This window comes from Pteronotus mesoamericanus, unplaced genomic scaffold (assembly GCF_021234165.1).
Source record: "Pteronotus mesoamericanus isolate MK-2021 breed Mesoamerican mustached bat unplaced genomic scaffold, CSHL_Meso_final scaffold_174, whole genome shotgun sequence".
NCBI classification, from domain to species: Eukaryota; Metazoa; Chordata; class Mammalia; order Chiroptera; family Mormoopidae; genus Pteronotus; species Pteronotus mesoamericanus.
The window spans coordinates 31,965,538-31,990,257 of NW_026555309.1; the positions used below are offsets into that span (position 1 = coordinate 31,965,538).

General features: G+C 42.0%; 1 protein-coding gene across 2 annotated transcripts in view; it reads right to left on the reverse strand.

Annotated features, from left to right (window-relative positions):
* The window catches only part of EXT1 (exostosin glycosyltransferase 1), a 265,593-nt gene that overhangs the window by 17,907 nt on the left and 222,966 nt on the right, over nt 1-24,720 (reverse strand). Inside the window, exons 2-6 of one of the 2 annotated variants that reach the window (XM_054590423.1) lie at nt 16,191-16,284; nt 14,608-14,715; nt 9,922-10,041; nt 2,833-2,965; nt 140-258 (exon numbers count right to left, since the gene is read on the reverse strand). In XM_054590423.1, coding sequence (XP_054446398.1) covers nt 140-258; nt 2,833-2,965; nt 9,922-10,041; nt 14,608-14,715; nt 16,191-16,284 — 574 coding nt within the window. The remainder of the gene's footprint in view (nt 1-139; nt 259-2,832; nt 2,966-9,921; nt 10,042-14,607; nt 14,716-16,190; nt 16,285-24,720) is intronic. The other variant, XM_054590424.1, reaches the window with a different exon arrangement.

Genomic DNA, 24,720 nt, shown 5'->3' on the forward strand with positions numbered 1-24,720 from the left:
ACATGACAAATGCAACGAGAGGAACGGGGCATGAGACACGGTGTTTAATGAGTCCCTGGGAGCCAAGTGTGTAGCAGCAGGAAGGGGCTGGGAGTCTCTAGTCCAGTAGGCAGGAGCAGGCAGGCTATCCCCCACTCACCTGGGCACAATACTGGGATTTGGCCGCGGCCATGAGCAGTTTCAACACTGGCTGGGACTGAGAGACGAGGGGCGTCACTGCATGGATGACTGCAGTGAACTTGGAGGGGGGCTTTAAACCTGAAACAGAGAAGGGAGAGGAGCCTAATGAAGCGCTAAAAACACGACTTAGAAAACCACTGCTCCTTGCTCCACTGCCTCACCCTGGAGCTAATGTTCCCTTCTAGCATATTTTTCCTCTGCCTCTTGGGTCCTGACAGAACAAAAACAAGGTGGAAAGCTGCTCGTTCATGCTGCCTGAGCCTAGAGACCTGGGTAATTTACAGCTCTATGTCCATATCCGGGTCTTTTTCCTTTGATATCCTTTTCCTCCCTTGGGGATGCATCTTTGATCTTCCTTCTGCCTTGCAGGCGTCCGAAGTCTAATAACACACGCTGGCCACTCTCAACTCATGAAGGGTCTACCTAGTCACTTACATCTTAATGTGGGTATAAGTCAATGTGCTCTCTCCCAGGGTATTTGCATGTGCCTTATTCTTAATTATGTAGTTAATAACTAGCAAGTGGTAACAGTTAAAAGAACAGCATCTAGAGCCTCACTAAGGCTTGGACACTGCTTTTTACCACTTACTGGTGGGGGGACCTTGGAAAAATTACTTAACCCTCCACGTTTCCTCAGCTGTGCAACGGGGTTGCTGACAGCAGTGTCAAACATATGGAGCTTTTATGGAAATTCCATGAAATGAGTTAATGCATACAAAGTGCTTAGAACAGGGCCTCGCCAAAAAGAAAGAGTCAGTCTTTTGTAGCTGATGTCATCGCCACCATCACCATCGTCATTATTTTGGAGTGGAAGCCTCTACACACCCAGGAATCTCTTGTTTGTGCAGCACTGACACAGATGACGGAAAAAGTATGTGACCCAGACATCAGCCAACTGTGTGCTCAGAAGCCTGAGGCAGAAAGGTAGCATCGCTGGGCAAAGCTGCCACCAAAGAGAAAAAAGTGAGAGGGCCTCTCCCCGCACGAGTTTGCCTGTAAGAACTCATTATGAAATTGGAGACCCGTTAAAAAACGTTTTAAAGCTTCATTCATTTACATCCACTGATTTCTTACTTTACTAGCTTAAATGTGAACAAGAGTGTGGGGACATTGAAGTTTTAAGCTTTGATATTGATGGGATAAAGGTAAGAATCAGATTATGTATATTAAAGGCTTATACAAATGTTTGTGGAGCAAATTACATCATACGATTAGCACTTTAATTGCATGTTAGAAAGAAGCTAACTTTCCCACTATCAAGATACACATTCAAGATTTTGCCAAGTAAGAATAAAGACGATGGAGGGGTTCACTTTTTAACAGCGCGGACAAGTCACTACTTACTGATTTTTCACTAACAGAGTGAGGAGCATCATTTATACACTTCTAATGTGCTAACCCCAAATGAGGATACTAATGCTCCACAAGAAATATATGGAAATTTTATTATTTCCCAGTGTGGGTCAGTCACTGATTTTGACATAGCGTCCATGACATGTCTGGGATGGATTAAAGGGTTCTGTGTCACTGGTCGCTACATCAGGCCACAGATTTTTATGTTACTTCTTATCAGCTGAATATGTACAACTCAAAAAAGAGTGAGGGAGTTATGAGAGGATATCAGCATTGAGTAGAAAAATCAACTTGACTTTTTTTTTGCCCCATCAACTTGAAAGGTGTTTTCTTATCCCAGGTTTCTCAAATTTGGAACTGTGAATAGTGGGAAATGTCCAAGATGCTACTAACTGGGGCCCCAAGTACAAAAATATCTATGGCAATAATGGTAACATTTTGTAGACCTTTTTCCCTCTGCCCATTTCCTTTTGCCCCATTAGTATTAAACTAAAATCTGCCCAAGAACAGATGTTGTGCCTCTTTTGGCTTTTATGTCTATCACCGAGCACTGCATTAACATAGCATATAAGAGGAGCTTAATAAATGCTGAATGAGTCATACATTTCTCCCTTGTCATATATTCTTAAATCTTCTTTCCCTTTATTAATTTTTGCTTTGGTATGACAGAGATAAGTTGGGATTGTGAAAAAAATATTAGGGGGAGATCTTCCAGCTCCATTTTATTTTATTTATTTTTTAGACTTTTAAAGATTTTATTTATTTATTTTTAGACAGAAGGGAAGGGAGGAAGAAAGAGAGAGAGAGAAACATCAATGTGTGGTTGCCTCTTGCATGCCTCTTACTGGGGACCTAGCCCACAACCCAGGCATGTGCCCTGACTGGGCATCAAATCGGCGATCCTTTGGTTTGCAGGCCGGCACTCAATCCACTGAGCCACACCAGCCAGGTTCTAGCTCCATTTTATATATGATGAGACTTAAAATTAGAGTTAACCCATTGCCATGTTCAAAGTGGGGAGCCTATTTCTCAAGAAGAAATGACTCTACTAAATATAAAGTGTAGCTGTTCAGACAAGAAAAGCATTTTTAAATTTTTTTTTTTTTCACTTTGCAATGTTCTGCAGGATTTACAGTTCTTAACCTTGATACACCATTTTGACAGGGCTCGATCAGCAATCTCCAATGCAGGCTCTTAGAAAGACCCCACTCTAGAACAGAAAAACCAAGGGGCTTTCATTCTGGGCAACATCTGGAGGCTACCTGGGGGCAGTTAGCTCCCTGGAAGGAACGCGCTTACCTAAATTAGCATAGTAGTAAGGAAAATCTCCCAGATAAGATGAATACTGTGGTAGTACGAACAATCCTCCAGGATGTTTGTTCCATATTAAACTGTTACGTGATATGTGCTTGAATATTCTGTCCTGAATAATCTGCAAAACAAAAACATAGCACATGGTGACGATGCTGGGACCTGATAAGGACTGTGCTCAATCCTACTGGAGGGGATGCAGAAACTCCAAGTGGCGACTTTACCCCCAGCCACATGCCCCACCAATTCTCCGCTGATAAACGTGCCTGGACACAAAGAGAGTGGCAGAGCAATGGGAAAAAAGATGACTTATAGCTGACCAAATGTCCTGACTAAACTTCAGTGTAACCCCCAGTACTACCTCATCTTTCTGCAATAAGAAGTCAAGTCCATGCTCATTTTCAAAACACAGTGCGTGGAATGGTTTCCTGGACAGCTGAGCATCTAACAGTGAGTCTGCACTGACACCAGGAAGATTTGTTCCCATGCACAGAGGTGTCAACGCAGACCCTGTGAAGACTGAGCTAAAGGCATATGGAAGGTATGACACATTCTAGAAGCCGTGGTGGTTCTGATCTGTGGCTTTAATTCAGGAGGCAGGTATATTTGCTTGTCATATTTCGTTTTCCTTTCAAAGTTAACTCCTGGACTTTGGGGTACGAGTTAAAGTTTTCTTCAATTTTATCTCAAAAAGTAGTGAGGTAACAATTATTTAAAACATCCTACATAATAGGACAAGAGCTACGGCATATGAAGACTAATAATAGCCAAGCTAGTTCATTAGTTTCTCTGGACTTTGGGACCTTGCAGATCATTAAATTCTACACTTAGAGTCAAGCATTCTCCCATCCTGGATCATTTGTCAGATGAATGTGATTAATCCACTTTACAGATTTCTCTCTGTGACTTTGAAACTCTTGTAATTATACCAACCACTCATTAAGATATGATTTGGCAAATAATTAACTTGATACAGAATTTCATGTTTTCAGCGATGTTTTTTTCCTACTTTGAAAAAAAAAAACCCTGTCATACATCTCAAGAGATTTAAAACCTAAATCATCCTTTTCCAGCTCCTCATTTAATGCAATGTGATTTTAAGTACAGACCATTTTAAATGCAGTTTTATTATTTGCTAAGGTTATTAACACCCTCACCTCATCCCACACGGTGACTAGACAAGTAATAAAGTGAGCTACATTTATCTTTGCAAGCCTTATCATGTTGATAGTTCTTAGAAAGAAAAAAAGGAGCAAAGAGAAAATTTCTGCATTTTCTCTTTCCCCCAGATTAAAATGGCTAACTTTATATGGCCAGATACATGTTTCATTTATGGTGACAATCTCAGGAATCTAGCTAAAATATTAATGTTCCTCTTTGTGGTACAGCAGAGATATGTTCAAATGCTGTTGTCTAAGCATTAATTATGTGAAAATGTTATGGTTGTGAAGGGTTTTTACATGGCTAGCAATTTCACTTCGTATACCATGTATTCCAGTTTTGTTTTTTTAAAAATTATTTCATCCACATCCACTATTTATTTAATTTCTTTCATAGTTTTTCACTCCTCCCTCTTTTGCTTTCCAAATTTATGTACCTCCCAGCATGTGGTCACTGAAACAAGTTTGGATATCAAGACACAGATTAAAGTGTCAGTAGACAGATAGCATCCTAAATCTGACCTACATACAAAATGACATGGAACTCAGACATGTTACTCACTTCAGGTCTCTGGTTGGTATGCTTCTTCTCATTGTCATAGACTTTTTTTTTGGTTGAGTATCACAACATTGTTATCTTTTTAATTCAAGGATACAATAATGCATTATAGTACTTCTGAAATACCAATAAGCATATGATACTCTCTTCAAATGGATCTTGACAGGAAGACATCAGCAAAGGTATGAAAGCAAGAGCAAGTGTTCAATTTAAACTGGGTCAGGCAATTGGCCACCTTCACGCTTCATTTTCCTCATTTGTAATAAAACAGTAAAATATTACATTAATTATAACAAACTCTCAGGATTATTAGGAGTTGTGTAAGCTTTAACACTTAAGACTTGGGTTTCCTTTGCCATTAATAAAAACAATCTTATTCCTGTGTTCATTTCCTAGGCCCTGATTTTTCCATTTTTCCACAGCCATCATATCAGAGACATTGTACAGTACAGCTGTCTCCCCATATTGCTAATAGTACTCATGGTTTACTTCTTTTAAATGACCAAAAGAGTACACCTTTTTTAATGTAATGAACACACTTATGAATTAAATTTTTCCACATTCAGGATTAATTCTTTAAGATTTTGTCAAAGCGTATGAACACTTTTAAGGCTGTTCATATTATTGCCAAATGTCTCTCTAAAAAGTTTATCTCAACTTGCCTCCTCAAAAGTTTTAAAGAGCACGGCTCTCAAGTCACCGAACAGAAAGGTTGCTTTGTCCCTCTCTCAATGTCCAATTCTCCCCGTCTCACTGGGCAGCTCCCAGAATCCTTTCAGGGCACCTGGTGCCCCGTCTATGGTTGTGAAAGGAGACATTACATCTAGCGGTTTCACAATTTTGGCTATAGAGAAAATGGACACATATATACACACAAGCATATGGACACATAATACAGTATTTTGATTATTATGGTCCCAAAGAGCACCCTCCATAAGAATAATATTTCCTATTAATGTGAATTCCAAGGGAAGAATGACAGGCTCCTTATTTTTCTTTTTTCTGTGCCATCTTTAAAAAAATAATAATGGACTACTGATTACAGGTTACAGTCATTCCACGTGGCCCTGACTTGGTCCCCTGACCAATGTAGTGTTACCTAATAGACACAGAGCCACCATATGTCACCTCACTCCAAGCCAAAGCAATTTCTATTTCCATTATCTCATTGATTTTAAGATTTCATGGTACAATAGCATCAGCAAGACTGTGGTTTAAATGTGCATGGTTAGAAAACTGAAGAGAAAAATAAAGAATGAAGACCTCATAAAACTCCACTAAAAAATGTGCTCTCCAAGCTAACATCAGCTCGTTTCTGGTTTCATGTATTACTACAATCTCATGAACTTTTTTTTTTTTCCTCTTTGCTCACCCTGATTGACTGGGCTCCTATGGTTCAATCCTCTGTGCCAGGTTACTATTGTACAGTATTCTGACAAATAATGGAATTCAGGAAGGAACACTGTCTCGACAGTATTTTATTATTGTTCCCATCATTACTTGTCAATTTGCACACACAAAAGGACTAAGCTCCAAAGGGCTTAGCTCTTATTTAAATAGTTCTTTAATTCCAAGATGCAGAATAAGGAACCTTCAGTCACACTGGAAATGCTATACTAGCTGAATCCCAAATATGACAGAGTGCAGCACAATAGAAAGTACTAACAACGTGGCCCTGGCAGTGGAGAGGAGAATGAGGTGTGTGCTGTTTTCAATTGTGTCTAAGCACTACCTACAACTCTAAGGCTCATAATCTCCAAACCTAAGTAATCCCTTTCTCATGGTCTAGAATATAGAGGGCAAGGAGGGAACATTTTGAGCGCAGAACAACCTGAAGCAAGGGGTCCTCAAATCTCTGTTGTCTCTGGGTAACTCTGAATTATCCTCAGACCTTAGGGGGTCCAACAGGGACCAAAGGAATTGTATTATCTATGTTCAAAGCCAAGTGGGTGTCACTGATAGGAATTAGTTAAATCATTTTTACAAACATATTGGCTTTGTTTATTTGTGTTATGTGGATAGCACTTTCGGCCAAGTCTCTGTTTTTCTGTTTACATTGGATTTCTGGGTTATCTGAGTTCTGAATTATAAAGGGGAACTGGATGGTATCTCTCATGCAATTCAGTTAAGAGGTCAGATTGTTCCAATCTGATCTTGAGGCTATATAAGGGGATTTGACAGTTGCTATAAATTTGAATGAAGTATAAGGTTCGTAGTGTTTTCAAACCAACTGTGTGGCTAAAGAACTACATGGCTTAAATCCAAGGGAAAGAAGGCATTTCCAGGCACAGATGAAAACAGCTTGACTTACGTTCCTATTCTGAGGAATATAACACATCCAACTGTTATTACAGGATAATTGAGCACTGCTAACCTAATAGGCAAGAGACCAGATCTATGCAATAAACCATACTCAAAAGAAATGTAATTAATGAGATACCATCTTTCATCTGGCAAATTAGTAAGTTTTATATGTGTGTGTTTTAATTATGATCCTTAAGGCTGACAAGCATGCAGTAAGAGAGTGTCTCTCCCAGACAGCTTGTGAGAGTCTAGATTGATAACAACCTTTGTGAAGAGTAATTTGACAATACATGTCATGAACATTAGAAATGCCTAGACTCTTTGGTTGAGTAATCTTGCTTCAAGGACTCCCAACTAGAGAAATGAAGATGCAGTCTAAGATACATGTACAAAGTCATTGTTTGAATAAAGGACTTATATCTATATCTATAAAAATAAATAATTAGAAACAACCTTACTTGTCAACAATGACAGATTGGTTAAATAAATACAGGCTCACACCAAAAGGTGGCATACACAGCTAAAAAAAAGTAAAAATGAGGACATGCAATCTGGGTGTATTAGAGTGGATAACTAATAGGGCAAAATTAAAGGCTAGAAACAGACCCAAAGATACACAGAAGTTGGCATGTGAGAACACCAACAAAATATATTCAGACAACTACACAATAACTTGTCAAAAAAGTCAGGTTTTTTTCAAAACAGATCATACGTAAAAGTAAATTGGATTAAATAGCTAAATGTGAAAAGTTAACTACGAAAGTACTAGAAAAATGTAAGTAAGTATGTGTGTATAAAAATAGAATTATAGTCGAAAAGTTCTTTTTAACCATAACAAATAGAAAACATTGCCCAATCATAAACAAAATAGAAACGCATATCAGAAATTGGGGAAAGATATTTATAACAAGAGGCAAAGGGTTAATATTTTTAACATAATAAGCCCTTAAAAATTAATGAGAAAAAGTGGGACAACTTTGCGGTCACTTCCATTTCGTTTGTGAGTTTCCTGACCAAGAAATATATGAAAAATATTCATTCTTACTAATATCCTAAAAAATATAAATTAAGAAAATAATAATTTATCATTTTTAAAGATATAATGCCCAATATTGGAGAAATTGAAAAAAACTAAGATCAAAACAGATCCTCTCATATAAGCTGGAGGGAAAATAAATTAGTTCAATTCTATAACAGAAAAATTGACAATTCACTTTAGAAGTTTTAATATTTGGCATAATCTTTGAACCAGGTCTTTGAATTCAAGGAATTTTGAACCTGCCCGGCAATTCTGTGCTATGGCTATTTGCCCTAATGATGTATATAAAAATAAAAAGTCAAAGACAATTGTAATAGCTTCAAATTGGAGATTCATTAAAGAAACTAAGTGATAATCATGAAGGGAGTATTATATAGTAATTAAAATAACGACAGAAAAATCTAAGAACATGAGAAAATATTAACAACACATTACTAAGCTGAAAAAATATTATAAAGTATGGGACGACTCCTTTTTAAATGAAAAATGACAACATATTTATACACTTGTATCGAAAAGAACATACGTGTTTATCTCTATGTCAGTAGTGATTTTGCATGGGTAGATTATTTTATTTTATTAAGTATTTTCCATTATTTTCTAAAATAAACATGCATTTCTTTGATTAAAAAAACACTCTTATTCCAAAAAGAAAAAGAAAGTAACATTCAACTTTCCTTACGAAGGGCCTAGGGAAGGTCCTGCATAGAGGGCGGGATCAAAGAAAAGTAGCATCTGTTACATATCAAATCTGTGGCTATGAACAGAAGACTCAATCAATTTTAATTTACAGTTGCACTTTGGAGGTGTAGGAGAAGTTTGCTTGCAATAAGGAAGCCTTTTGAAGCCATTCTGACCCTGCTGTCCCTTCATGATGTGAGCCTGAGTCCTGAACAGCCCTTGTCACCTAGGTTCAGGATGGGGGAAAAAAAAAAATGCACCATTCAGGAGGACACTGACTCAGCACGCCCCCGGGGGGCGAGCAGGAGCCTGGACTAGGCTCAGCACTAGGCTCAGCGCAGGTAAGTAAATGCCCCCTTGGGTCTGCCGCAGAACCACTGTCTTTGATGCCCAGGATGGCAAGAAAATAGTGATGTGGGCAAAGCAGGGTAACTTCTGTGTTCTTGGTATTATGCAGATTTCTCAGTGTGTGCTCCACAGTAAATACCCCAAACGAGAGGCCCTAGATATCCCCACTCACTCCCCGGGCACCTGCGAATCACCGCCATGCTGAGCCTCACTGAAGCGTCTGCTCTCCTCCCTCCACGCCTACAACTCCTGAGCGCGGCTCTCTAAATCTTTCCTTAGCTCTTCGTGCTACTTCGGTGTAACCTGAGGCCATCACTCTCTGCTCTACTTCCAAAAGTTCCAATCATCTCCACGCTTCCCTTTCCTTTTTTCCTCCAGTCTTAAAAAAAGCAGCTTGAAGATGGGCACCCATCTGCCTACAAGATTTGCTAATTTCATAAAGTTTAACACTTTCTGAATCAGATGGGTGTAATCCCGACTTTCTTCTTAAGACATCCTTCAACGTCGATGCTGGATGGGTTGTATATGTCTTGAGAATTAGTTTTGCTGGGCCCCAGTGCCATTGGACTAGGGTGGCCAGTAAATGATCCATATGTTTAGACTGGTAGAAAACTCCTCCCTACTTGGTTCTCCATGTTTTCTAAATGGGCTACAGAACTAGGTCTTCCAAGGATGCCATTACATATGAATGACAGATGGACAGTCATTAGCCACATGTCCCTGAAATGATGTGAGCCAGCGCTGATCTCTGTGTCAGGAGTGTAATTTCCCCTCCTGTCAGTTTTCCCCTGAATCTGTCAGAAGTGGAGTTACTTGCTCGGGCATGGCAGGGCAGGTCAAACAAAAAGAGTAAACTGTCCTAGCCAAGCACAGAAAATTCGGTTTTGCCCCATTTGACCGAATACACAACACTAACAGCAAACAGAAGGCCAAGAGAATCATATAAAGGACCATTATTCAACAGAGAGCCAAGTGGTCCCACTTACCTCTAGTGTAGTTAATACAATCTTCTCAACTGAAGAAAAATAAGCCTCCCACAAGAATTGTGTCTGCTGTCTAAGTGCTAGGATTTTATCCTGATGAATAGACCTGATTGTAGAAGGAATCTGTAACACAAGGTGAACACATCATAACTATAACTGGACAACAATGAGATGCCATTGCATCGAAATAGCCCACTTGGGCTTTTGTTTTTTATAGCATTTGGCGTCTAGCATACAGATCTACTAAAAATCACCAACCTCTCAGTTAAAATGCTCTTCAGAGGCATGGGGTACAAAACAGCACTTATTGGGCATCTGCTTTAATGACCTTTAATGAATGAAAGTTACAGTTCACCTCTAAGATTCAGAAGCAGGTTATTAGTTGTTTAGAGTGTTCCTATAGTAGTCATTGCCGTTTTCTCCTCGGAGTTCCACAAATCCTTGACCTTGCAGGTGGACAACCAAATTTTACGCAGAAGGAGCTACAGGCTTTGGGGAAAGGCTGAAAGATATCATCCTCCCAAAGCACTTTTAAGACATGCCATGCCAGGGACTACAAATTACCTACTCAAAGGCTTTTCAGGGAATGTCTCTGAGCCTCTCCAATGAACCAAAAGCTTGGGTTAGTCAATTCTATGTGCACATACCTTGTATCTCACCCTGAGAGCTCTTCTGCCCCCCACACCTCTCTTTTTGGCTCCAGCACTTACTCCAACCTAACGCAATCTTGTATACGTTTAGTTGTCTCTGCTCTCTACCACACTACACAATTTTAAAGGAGGGATCTATGTCCTGTCCATATTGCTACACATTTTAAGGCAGGAAAGTGGCCTTTATATAGCAGTCATTTAAAAAAAAATAAGAGCTGACTTGAACACGGCCATCTGAAGTCACCAAAGGGATGTCATTATTCTTAGTAGCAGTATAGCTACTGGTGAAGCATGGGACACATGATTTAGACAAAACAAGGTGGGGACCCTTGGCTTCACCATTTACTAGATGTACTTCCTTGGACTAGTTACTTGATCTCCTAAAGATTCCATTTCCTCATTTATAGAATGGGGGTATAGTGCTGTCGTAAGGTTGTAATGAGGATTACAGAAGTGCTTAGCATGGTGCCTAGAACATGGGACGCTTAATTAACATAGCAATTATTCCTACCGATATTATCATTATTGGCATAAGGATGATGAAATTCAAAGTTGGACCAATGGCTTCATGTGTACATGTGAACTTGCTTGAGTCTGAAGTGTCCTTCCTGGGTTTCTGGTGAGTTTCCTGGGCTTGCTTCCTATCTTCACTTATAGCTCAAGGTCGCTCTCCTTATACAGAGCCTACACTCTTAGGGACGACTCCTTGTGATTAGCAGGTGCCCTTCTGTGCTCACCTCTTTCTGCATGCTTGCTTCCTGTAACTAATCGGACAGACAAGTGGGCCTCAGCTGAAGCGGGAATGCTCTGTTTGCTGCTTCAATAAGTTACCCGTGGCACTGTGACTAAGACTACATCTGAATTTCCACTGGAGGGGAAGGTGGCAGCATTGCTTTTAATAGGAGCAGTAAAACTGTTCTGTAATAAGAACAGAAGGACATGCCATCTTGCTTTGGCCATGTCCAAAGCAGATAGTAAATCTGTGCTCCAAAGTGTATAAATGGAAGGAAAATACCCTTGGAGAAGGTGGAGAGACCATTCATATCATGAATCCTTGGCAGGTCAAAGCAAATTTATTTTTATTTACCCACTGAGAAATTACCTAGGGTGCCAAAGAAAGACCAGGAAAAAAATGACCCTGCTCAATTTTCATAATCACGTTCTCTCCTAAGTGTCAGGGGTATTTTTAAGAGTCATAGAGATTGATTTCACTGTTTCTTCATGGTCACGAGGAAGCAGTCCATTAGAAAAATGCCAAGACCTATCACTGTGTGGTCTCCAGAAAATTGGAGGGGTTGTGGTTATGAAAGGACAGAGGGAATATCACAGATTAACCTACCAATACACTTCCCTCTCTTATATAAGTTGCATCGTGATGTCCCTACATCAGGTGAAATATATTCGCCTTGTTTGTGTGCACAATACAAGTGTCTGACATCAGCCTGCAGAGTGTTCTGGAAGACAATTCCAATTGATTGAAAAGACTGAGTTCTAAGTTTTAATGGCATTTGACTGATGGTTATTAATCTGCTTGTCCTGAGAGGCAGGTATGGAAAAGCGATAAATTAATTCCAATTTGGCCAGATTGTTTTGGAAGCTGCAGAACCCAAAGTCTTAATAAAAGGTCATGGATGGTAACAAAACTCAGGGGATCTACCAAAATAGATAGAGAAAAGACACACTGAGCTCTCTTGGTGACATGATGCCGAGAACATATGCATATAAAAACATCCAAGCTGTTCTAAAACAGGAAATGAAAAATTGTAACATAACAAAAACATTCCCCAGAGCAGACACTTGGGCTCGTCGCCAGCTCTCTAAAACCACCGTCAACGACAGTGCAGTCATTGTTCCGTAGGGAGACAGCTGTGCAAAGTCAGAATGCATGTGAGACGGGGGAACACCAGCAAGTGTGGGTGGGCACGCAATGAAAGACACAATCCTCAGGGTCAAGCCAAAGAGCAGCTTCGGAAGGTGAATATGCATAAACTTTGGTGGAAGGGCAGAAAATGGGCAACCACAATGAAGTACCCTACAAAGTTCTCTGTGTCAAAGGCAGGCTCCCAACCTATTCACATCAACTTCATGGGAACATATGTGCGTAAATGGAGAAATCGCAGCTCATGTTTTGTATTCCCTGTATTTCCCAAATTTCCTTTACTAAACGTGCATTTATTTGTTAAAGTCATAAAAGGAGAAAGGCACCATGAAGAAGAGCCATGTTCGTCACTGTGGGCTGGCCTTTCTTGAGTAAAGGTTTTAGGTGCACACCGTCCCTGAGCGGGAAGGACACTCACTGCTGGACCATGAATGCCTCTTTCATCCTAGAGGTCCCAGGGACACTCAGATCACAGAGGACCAGGCAGAAGGAGTGCTTTGGGGGCTGGGCTCAGCTTGGCTCACCTACTCCATAGCCCCCTCACTTAGAGCTATTTCACCTGCTGCTTTAGGGAGAACACTGCATCACTTCACCAACTACCTAGATGGCTGGCTGGCAGCACCGACGTAGAATAGAATCAATGACAGAGTTAGAAACTCAATTTCCTGGATATCAAAATGAGCAAAGACATTTAAAAAAAGTCGTTCTACAAATATATGTGGCAGTTCAAGATAAAGTACAGAATGCCATGAAAGAACAGCATTTAAATATTCTATAATTTTAGAGAAAGGAGCACAGTAATTTATGTAGAACTTGAATATTATTGCTCAACGGGGCTATAGGTAAATCCTTAGTGATCAACTGTTACTGTCCTTGGATACCTCTGTGAGTACTGTATCTCCCTCCCAGGCAGCTCTTGAGAAAGTTCAAATGTTAATTAGACATCCTTATCAAAGGTTAGTTTACTGTATTTATGTGGATTTATTTCTGGGCTCTGTATTCTGGTCCACTAGTTTGTATGGTTGTCTTTATGCCAGTACCATACTGTTTTGATGTCTGTAGCTTTGTAATATATTGTGAAATCAGGAAGTATGAGGTCTCCAGCTTTGTTCTTTCTCAAGATTGATTAGACTATTTAGGGGTCTTTTGTGGTTCCATGTTAATTTTATAATTGTTTTTCTATTTCTGTAAAAAATTGCCACTGGGAATTGGATAAGGATTGCATTGAATCTATAGATTGATTTGAGTAATATGGACATTTTAAAAATATTAAGTCTTAATTCCACAATATTGGATAACATTGCTGAATCTTGAAGACAACAGGCTAAGAAAAATAAACCAGTCACAGAAAGACAAATAGTGCATGATTCTACTTTCATGAAGTATCTAAAAGAGTCAAATTCATAGAATTAAAGAGTAGAGAGATGGTTACCAGGGGCTGGGGGAAGGGAAATCGGGAGTTACTAATTCGTGGGTGTAAAGTTTCTGTTGAGCAGAATGAAAAAGCTCTAGAGACCTGCTATAGAACACTGTGCCTACAGACAATGATAACACATTGTACACTTCAAAATTTGTTATGAGAGGTTTCACATTACATGTTCTTATCACCATAAAATTTTAAAAATCCAAGTAGCCAAAAATACGTTTAAAAAATTTTTTTATTAGAGGCTGTTCTTTCAACTAGATATCTGAAAGATAACACTCACTCAGGTACCCAGAGTGGATCATTTGAGCACTGACAACACTAATGACAAGAATCAACCCTACAGACCTCTCTCTTTCCGAGGATTAATCCGAAGGACAATACAGAAACAAGGGAAAGGAATATGAAGCCGTAGGATGGTATGAGGCCACTCATATCGTGTCTAAAAATTCTAGACATTGAAGGGGGTGGATATACACCTCTATTCACTATCGAAGTCCACATCCATTACCTGCAACCTCTCCTTTTCCTAACCTGCTCCCTGGACCTGGGCAGATTCTACACTGGAAAGTGCACAACGTCATATTAAATGAGTTCATATTCACCGTGACACAGATCATTTTCTCCTGATAAAATTTCTTTTATAGACCTGACCTTTTGGATTCATCTTCTTTGAAAGTTTGGATGGGGGCAGCAATAATCCACTGATCTGCTGAAGGCCACAGCCCCTTCCTTACCTGTAATAACAATCTTTCATCGCCTATGACGGCAGCTTGGTTCCAATTAATCACTTCAGAGAATGGCAGCTCCCATCCATTGCTGAGCATCACAGGGACACAGGCAGCCTGTGCGAAGAAGGGAACTTCATGAGCGAGGAAAGTGACAGCAGAAACCGTTCCCAGCAGGGGGTGAAATCAGTACAAATTCAATTACTGGCATTCCTTACATTGCATGAATCCCGGATGGCTAAGGCCAGAGGAAAGTAAGCTTTCGTGAGTTATCGAGTCATAGAAGATTGTATGTATCCAGCCGAGATAGTAACATTTGCAAGTCTTGCTGTAGAATCCTACATCCCCATTTCTATTCTAGCACATGGTCTGGCTGACCTGACTTCCATGGAGACGACTTGCCTCACTGGAGAAGTTTTATGGATGAAACAAAATCTTTCACCAACAAAATCTTGGCATAAAACCTTGAATATAAATGGCTTTGTCAGTGTAACTGCCACAAGTCAGCTTGCAAATGGTTTACCCCAATATCACGAGCAACACAGAGTAGGATGGGGGTCAGCTTCCTGACACAGAATTTTGTGGACGTAACCATTCATCTTTCCCTTGTTCTGCAAATGTCTGAACCAGAACTTTGTTTCCTTCAGTGTAGAGGGATCCACACCACTGTTGTACTAATGTACGACCTGCATGGTGATCTCATAGTCAGAAACACTGGGCTGGTAACAAAATTCTGGTTCCAAATATCTCATAATCCAAGCCAGGGATCGATGTGCTCCACCAAACATCTCGCGAGGCTACAAGAACATCAGTGGCCATGTGCGTCGCAGAACGCACAGCGCCCTGGAAAAGATGTGCAAGAGAAGAAAGCTCTTCTGCCGAGGGACAGGACAGGATGACGAAGTTAGGAAGCACTGTGACAAAAGCAGTTTCAGGCAAAGTGCAGAGCACAGAGGGGACAAGAACAGGGCAGCAAGGGGACAAGGAATGGAGGGGGTATTGGAGAGCATGCTTCCTTCAGATCAAAGAAGGCTGGCTGCAACTTCCAGGGAGGAAACGTGGACAACTGTCTCAACAAGAGAAAGCATTTCTGCAGAGCAAGGTAAATGAGCAGAGACTCCACGCAGGTCTGGAGCCACAGCCAGGGACCTCTGAATATCAGAGCCTTGAAAATGCTGGGCCACGTGAGCTAGGCATTGCTCTCACCCGAGTGATGACTGAGAGGGGTGACAGAAGAGTCAACCTGCTTTTGGGGACGACAACCGATAAGACATTTCAAATGCTCTTATGACGAGCTTTCAGGAGTCCAGCTAGGCTGCCTGGCGGCGTGCAGACCTCCCGTGGGTTTGCAGCCATACCCCGAAGAACCCATCTCCCCACCCCCCTTGTGGTGAAACCATTTCATCTCCTCATGTCTGGAGATGGGAGTAAATCCTCCTCCTGCTCCCCACTTAGGACAAAATTTCCTTGGGAAAACAGATTTCATGCATTCAAGGCAAATCACACCTTCTGGTGAGATCCCAGAAGCGCTAAGGTTCTACCCGCCCAGTCTGCCCTCCTTCCTTGGCCCTGGAGGTTTCAGGGCCTCTTACCTGCAGAGCCTCCAGGAACCTGAAGGATCCGAGCCTGCGACCACGAGGAACCAGACAGAAAGTGGCATTGTGCAGCATTTCCCGATAATCATACCTGGAGGGAGAAGAGGAACAGTCAACCAATGAAGGCCCTGTAGATGTTAGAAATGAATGGTTAGACGAAAGCCCTGTCGAGGTGCACCGGCAGGAAAATTCCCAGAGCAGCTCGGGAATACACCCGGCGGGCAGTTCTCGCTTTTCCGGGGGGCAAGGGGACTACTACATGGAGAACAAAAAGGAACCTTCCTGTCAGCTCAGGCCATTAGCGTCTTTTGCAAATAGTCCATTAAGGGCAAGTCTGATGGTCCCAGGAACAATTTGGCTCGCTCAGCCTTTGTTTACAAACTCAGATTTTTGTGTCCTGATGAAATGTGCTGTTGCTGTCAGCTTAAAAAAAACAAAACAAAACAAACAAAAACCACTGCCCATGTTTTGTTTGTAATGGCATGTCATTCACCAAACCGAGACTGTTCTTGTTCCCCACCCCATAAATCCATGCCATTAAAACCCACTCGGGAAACCTCCGCTACAAGTACAAAACATTTATTTTCTCCTTCAAGCTGGAGTTTCTACATTTAACCAAGAACCTCCAGTTACCCTAGACAAATGCTCCTGTATAAGAGCGGTTGATGTGACTTTCTGGGGCGGGGGCCAGCCTAAGAAATGGCGACAGAGGAATATGAAGAAACCATTTTCTTCCGTTCAAATACCACCGAATGGCATTATACAGTTTCTGCACTTGAAGAAATGCTAAATATAACATGACTGTCACCTGTCTATGCTGGTGAAGTGCGAGAAAGATAAGGCGGCTTTCATTTTGTTTACGGTTATCGATGTGAATGCGATTTCCACCAACACTTCCTAACCACGTAGTTTCGAGTTCCTTATGCATTTAGGAAAACTTGGGAAACCAGAGACGGTTCTTATCTTGTGAAGGTCCAGCTTCTCAGAGCTAAGATGAAACCACTCTCATTTTCCAAGAGCTTCCAACGCTCCGAAGACAGGTGTGACTCTGACAGTAGCATATGTCGCCAGCATCTTCTGACTCTAATAGTCTAATTTAATCATAGCCTGAAGGCGTTGGATTCTTCCCTCCTCTTTTTGAGATCCTGATACATAAATTTATATTTTTAAAGTCCACATCTATTTTTATATTGTCATACAAACTAGGCGTATGGGAGTAAGCCAATTTTCAATTATAAACCCGTCATTAAGAAGAGACATCATGCAAAGGACCATTTGCTTAAACAAGCGTGTAGAACTAATTTGCACAAGAAAAGGTCACTGTGAATGGATTAAGATTATCTCCATTGAGAGTAAAATAAAAACCCTTGCTGCATTAATTAAACTGCAAAATAGACTTCAAAGTAGGAAAGATTTAAGAGGGCTCAAATTTAGCTAAATAAGAAAAATATTAAACTCTGCTGGTAATGGCTTCTCTTCTTTCTACCTCACCAAATATAGGAAAAAAATTGACAAGGATGTTCAACTTCCAGTGTTGATAATGTCTGAATCTCCGCCCAAGTGCTGGAAAAGAGGGAAATGTGTACACACATGTACACACACAAATACATGTATAAAGTTTAAACTGAAATTTTTTAATATAAAAAGGTCAACTACACTTCAGGCTACAGCAGAGTTTAATAAATGCCAGGAATAGAAACCCCTGAGGGGCTAGCACTGAAGGCCCTATATCCTCCTCATTAGGCTGCTAAAAATGTAAAACCCTATTAATGTTCTGGATCGTAACAAGTCTCAAAGTTGCCAGGTGCACAATTGCCTCCAGGAAAGGAGTGGAGGGAGAGAAAAGGCAGAAAAGTCAGGGGCAAAATTCAAATGACAGTTTTACCTGGGTGTGGGTTTTTAAGTGGTTGTCTAGAATGAGTATTTGCTGAAGCAGCAAATAAAGCTTGCACGATTGAGGCTTGCGTTCCTTCCTACCAGATGTGGGATGCGTGTTCTTGCAGGAATCAGGAACCCACTAGACAGACATGAGAGTATGAACACAGGAGCTCCCCGGGTCTTGGTTTTCTCACCCACCAAACGAGCCAGCTGAGCTGGGGGACTAGAGATCGTCTGAATATTCCTTTTTACCTTTACAATTTTTAGGTAAGAAAGAACGTCTGGTGAGAACATCCCACGGCTCCAAAGTTTTCCCTTACTACTCCATGTATGTGCGTGCCTGTGTGTCTATAGACATCTGCTGATGTGTACACAATGGATGTTTTCCATGTGTATTCATAGTGACACAAAGACACAAACAGAACGTACACACACAGAACCTGCACCAGTGATTTCCAGGCTTCGAACAATGTTCAGCCCACGAACCAGGTTCTCTTTTGGGCTCCAGCAGCAACGAGCCTGTAAGTGACTGCTATGGCCGAGCTGAAGGAGTGATGATGCTCCGCAAGGGACGCAGACGACGGTCCCAGCAGGGCCACCTGTGGGTTTGGTGCCCTCCCACGCAAGCCTTCTGTGGACTCCTCCCCACCCCCCACCATGTACGTGTTCTCACATACCCCACATCTCCCTCCTTCCAGATGCTTCCACTCATTCATTCACTGAGTCATTCTTTCAGGTACTACGTTCTAGGCACTGTTCCAGTCCTGCAAATGTGGTGCAGAGGAGATCCTTCTCTTGTTCCTAAACTTACCGAAGGATCACCCAACAATTAGAAAAGCGGATGAGAATGTAAGGTGCGAACTCTTCTGGCGGTATTTGCATTGCAAGGTATACTACGGAAGGCTGATCTTCCTGGTTGACACAGTAAAGAACTCTACGGCCACTGTCCCCAGGAAAAGAATGATTTAACTGGTAAAAATTATTTTTAAACATTCATTTAAAGTTTCTGGAAATTGTCCTAAGGGCATAATTACAAATGGAAAAACATTCGTTCAAGAGAATCTGCCAAAATCTCAGTACGAAGGGCGAGCGTCTGGGCCATTTGGGTCAGGACCCGTTCAACAACCTGCCCAACCACTACCAGCCCGTAGATGAGTGCGCCCAAGGGACTGGGCTCCTTCCTCTCCCCCAATACCAATAAGACGGTGAAAAGACAACCACGGGAAGGAGAAAATAGTTGCAAATCATAAATCTGAGAAAGGGCATTTATCAGAGTATGTAACAAACTCTCCCAATTCAACAAGAAAAAGACAAGCCAATTTTAAAACAAAGGATTTGAATAGATATTGTTCCAAAGAAAATATACAAAGCACCATGAAAGGATACTCAACATCATTAGTCATTAGGGAAATGCAAATCAAAAGTACAATGGGATATCACTTTACACCCACCAGCATGGCTCTAACCAAAATGACAGATGAGAACAGGTGCTAACGAGGCTGCAGCGCAACTGGAACCCTGATATGTTGCTGGTAGAAAGGTAAATGGTGCAGCCGCATTGGAAAATAGCTTGGCAGTTTCTTATAAGACTAAAAATGGGCTTCGCACATGACCCAGCAATTGCACAGTTGGGCACCTATCCCAGAGAAATGAAAACTTATCTTCATGCAGAAACTTGTCCGTGAATGTTCACAGTAGTTTTATCCTTAATAGTCCCAAACTGGAAACCATCCAAACGTCCTTCGATGGGTAAACGACTCAACAAACTGCGATACATCTATAGCCTAGCATACTTCTCAGCAATAAAACAAAACGAACCATTGACCTACCCAACCAGCTCAATGAAATTATGCTAAGTGAAAATGCCAATCTCCAAAGGATATATACTGCATTATTCCATTTACACAGCATTCATGAAATAACATAATTATAGAAACGAAGAACAGATTAACGGTTCCTAGCAGGCTGGGGAGAAAGATGAGGAGATGACAGGTCAAGTGGGGGCTAATTCTTCCCGATGTTACTCAAGTTTAGAAATGTAAATCATATACCTCTTAAAAACAAGAGGATAGCCTAAGCAAGAAGGTAAGTAGATGAGGAAGGCAATTAATCTCAGAGGACGTTCACCTTTATTAATAAATGGTTTTGTTACCCTTTTCAGATGGGCATTAAGTTCCCCATTGTATGGCTGATGACACAGATAGAACAGTTTTCATAAACGACTGCAAGGAAAGATGCAATTAAAATGACATGACCCCGAATTTAACCCTGAAACCAGTACCACCCTACGGCCATCATAATTTTCTCCTTAAAGTTGTAGAGTGTAATGCATGGAATACACCTCATTTAAAATGGGCCATGCAATAAAGCATAATTAAAGTCCTTCCGTTCCATATGAAACACATTTTTGCAGGCAATAACTCAGCGCGACGGGGGAGCGGGGAGGGGGGGTGGTGGGCAGTGTGGCGGAGCATTTTCCCCACCAGCGGCACCATCTGGGAACCTGCTAGAAATGGAACTTCTCAGCCATATCCTGGCCTGCTGAATCAGAAACTCTGGGGGAAGGACCCAGAATTCTGTGTATTAATAAGCCCTCCAGGTTATTATGATGCACCCTAAATTTTGAGAACTACTAGCATGGTAGTTAAGAGCTTAGTAATTAAAAGCTTAGTGGTTAAGCAGCTTTAGCGACAGCCAAATCTGGGTTCGAATTTCAGCTCTGCTATTTTCAAGCTGAGTGATCTTGGAAAAGTTATTTGTCTAAATCTTAGTTTCCTGGTCCACAAAATGTGAATAATGAATAATACTTACTATTGTGAGGATTAAATGATACATTTCAAGTAAAGCCCAGCTCACTATAAGCAATCCATATATGGTAGCTATCATCATTACGGCTGAAGGGAGGCAATAGAATACAATGGGAAATACCTGCAAAGTTAGAAAACCTGGGTAAGGAATTGGGTTCTGTATCTACTACTTCCTATGCTACCCTGTGCAAATTGTTTAGCGTCTCTGAACTTCAAAGTCATGAAGATCAAATAAGATCAAGTCCACGCAGTATAAACCGTAATACACTATGCAATTGCAAGTTATTGTGGTACACTGTATCAGGATGAGAGGAGTAAATCCATTTTAAAACCAGTAACAAGAAAAGTAAAAATAAAAAAAGAGCCAATTCCCAAAGACAGAGCCAGGAAGAAATGTGGAGCAGACCCTTTAAAATAAACTGGAAACAGAAGCTGTGAATCACAGTGGAACAGCAGCTTCTAACTGAAAGGATTGTGCCTTATTATCAAAGCCACATAGACAAGGACGCTGCTGATGCACTGTGCCCATGGGTCTTCCGTGGTCCCCAGGATTCCTCTGCAGTGTGCACATTTGCCATGTGAGCTGCATTTTGCTAATCAAAGAGGATAGGGAAGAAGCAAGTGATCCAGCCTTTCCACTCTGTAGTCAACACAATTCTAGTCTCCCCATCATACTATTAGTTTGTCTCAAGAATTTATTTATACAGAAACCTTACATCTACAGCTGATCTGCTCCCTCCAGCTCTCGTCCTCCTAAGTACTTAATCTATTTTTACAACCAGGTTTGAATCACATCCCTTAAGAAAGAAAGAAAGAAAGAAAGAAAGAAAGAAAGAAAGAAAGAAAGAAAGAAAGAAAACAAAAACAATGCATGACCTCCATAGCTCCATTAAGCGCATTGGGATAAGGGAAATCAAATGAAATCCTGGAGCATTTCCTTTGTACTTTTTTTCATTCATTCAACAAACATTAGTTGAATGCCTACCTGTGTCAGGTACCCTTGAAGGGACCAGTGTAAAGACAGATGTGTTATCAAATGACTATCATCCAGTGAGGGAAATGGTGTGATGGGGGCATGAGGTGGGGTTATACAGAGAAAAGAAACAACAGTCACAACCTAGCTTTGGTGCGGGGAGTGAGGTGCAGGAATTTCTCCCCAAGGAAGGGAGACTCTGAGCTAAGTATTAGAGAAGAAGCAAGAATTAGCTTTGCAACAGGTTAACAGGAAGCAGAAATGGCAAGGCAGGAACAACTCCATCAAAGGGCAAGAAACCACCTGGATCTGGGGTGGGTGAGGCTAGGGGGAGAGGGGGCTGAGGTTGCTAATACTGGCCGTATGCCATTGAGAAGCCTGTGTGTGGCATCTCCTGAAGCTCAGATGTGATCCTGTGTGGGGGATCACAAGTCACTGAAGGGCTCAACCAGAAGAATGACATGTTGCCGATGGGAATCCTCATGACTTGATAGAACCCAACTTTACAGGGAGCACGAAGTTCAGAGTCCAATAACCTTGCCAAGGTAGGTCACAGCTGTGAAGCCAGCAGGGTTCCAGCTCCAGGTTCTCGGATCCTAAAAGGTCTTGGCTTTCTACTATATCACGCTGCTTCCTCACACAAATGCACAAATGTAGTGTCTGAAAACAGCATTTCTGGACAGAGTAACGTCTTAGGCAGTTCACTAGTTCCAAGTATTAGCAACAAACTTAAAGGGACCCTCCCTCCTACTCAAACTCCACCCCATGGCACACCAGGATCAATCCAAGACAGTGCTCTGTTATTTATTAACCATTTGCCTTCGACCCTTTTTTGGCCTTTACAGATTTAACCCTTAAAATTTCAATTATTTTTCAGAAAATGCAAAAAGTCCATAGCATGCAATAATATGAAATTGACTGAAGGCACACCTTGGAACTGAGTAATAAATGAGTGGGAGCCAATATTTAAGCTAGAAAATAGGTGTAGGTGGCCACTGTACTGTATCTGTTTGATGTCTTGTATGCTTCATGTGGAAAAGGATAGGTCCCTGTGGTCTTTGAGAATTCACCAGACCCACAGAGCCTGTTTCTCATGCCGCCCACGCCCACAGTCTTTCTGCACATGAATGAGCCACTCCATGTCCTGGCGCGAGGTACATGCAGATGAGTGGTACTCATGCTCAGCTGACCAGGCTGGCCAGTCTCAGGGACACTCGGTGGCCCCAGCAGGAGGGCACTCACTATCTGGAGACAGTGTGGCTCCTGTCGCTAGAACCTCCAGGCACGTGGTCATGTCAAGGATTAGGAATTTATTTCTTTGTGATGCTCATCAGAATGAGGCTGCCCATGCCAGTGTCCACTGCAGACAGCGAGGCTGGGTGACCATCAGGGACAGGTGTTTCTAGTCACTCTGTCACATTTGGCTTTCTATACAAGACCATCCCTTTTTATGTCCATGGACAATCCGTTTCAAGATAGTAAAGGGGGATAGGTAACATTTCATGGGCTCTGGCTGGGATGGGAGGCGCCTGTGGGAGGCACTGACGTCACACACAAACGCACACTATCCCAGTTAAGCCTCCCAGCTACACCAAGAGGGAGCTATGATTATACCTGCTTTTCACAGGGAAAGTCATAAAATTGGTTAGAAGCAAACATCCCATCTGAACACACTGGACATAATCCCACTTCATGTCAAAATCCCCCACTCCTTCTCTACCCTAAACGTCTACTCACAGCTCAGAACTTTAAACTTGGGCCAGCTGGTAATTGCCACCTGCGTATATTAATAAACGCAACATGCACCAGGTGCACCTCGAGCTCCACACAGGGAAGACCATCTCGCTTCCCACTCATGAGCTAGCAGCTCAATGAATAATCTGTAAAAGCCAGTGAAAAAAAGGACAGCCATTAATGGTAACAACAATTCCCGCACTGATTAAATGCCTCCTGCGGGCAGGACAGGCACCCCACAGCCTGTGTTCGTTATTGCACTTTACCTCTACAACCACGCGGGACACGGCCCCTTTTACAGAGGAAGAAGTAGAGCCGGGTGCTGTGGGCGTGGACCTGGGGCAGGGTCCACAGTTGCCTCTCAGGGCCGCCGGGCAGGAAGGAGGTGCACAGTGCCGGCTAAGGTAGGACGGCAGATTCCGAACACAGTGCGCCAGGGGACACAATTCCAGGGGGCTTGCTGAAGGCGGTGAGGTTTTAGAGCCCCAGCTTCTTTTCAAGTTAAATGTACTGGGGTGACACTGGTTAACAAAATTATACAGGTGTCAGGTTGCATAACTCTATGACCCATCATCTGTGCATTGCACTGTGTGCCTACCACTCACGGGGCACCAGTTCTTGTGCTCAGCAGTCCCAAATTTCAAACTGCTCTGAAATAAATGAGATTCCAGGACATATGGGTCTACATTCTTTGGCTGAAATTAAGCATTTTTGACAATACTAAATCAAGGGCTACCTGGGTGCAGGAGGAAAGAGAAAGGAGGGACAAGGAAAGAGCCAGCGACAACGACGAACTCGGGTGGATAAATGCATCCCAAAGAGGCACACCGAGGCCCTGGCCGCAGAACTAAGTGTCTGCGACGGGCCCAAGGGCAACTGGGAAGCCCGGGGTCATTAGCTTACCATTAACCTTTCACCAGGCTCTGTGCCACGCAGACGGGCCAAGTGGAGCAGGGCCAAGAAGTGCAGACTGAAGCCGAAATGACCAGTGGCCACGACCCGCAGCACCGTGCGTCTATTCTGGGATAGCAACTCCTCCTCAGGGACAGGCCGAGTCCCAGGAGCGGGCTGTGGCAGGGACACGCCTCACCCCAGCCCTCTTTCCCCCCTCGGCTGCATTTCCACCTCTGAAGGA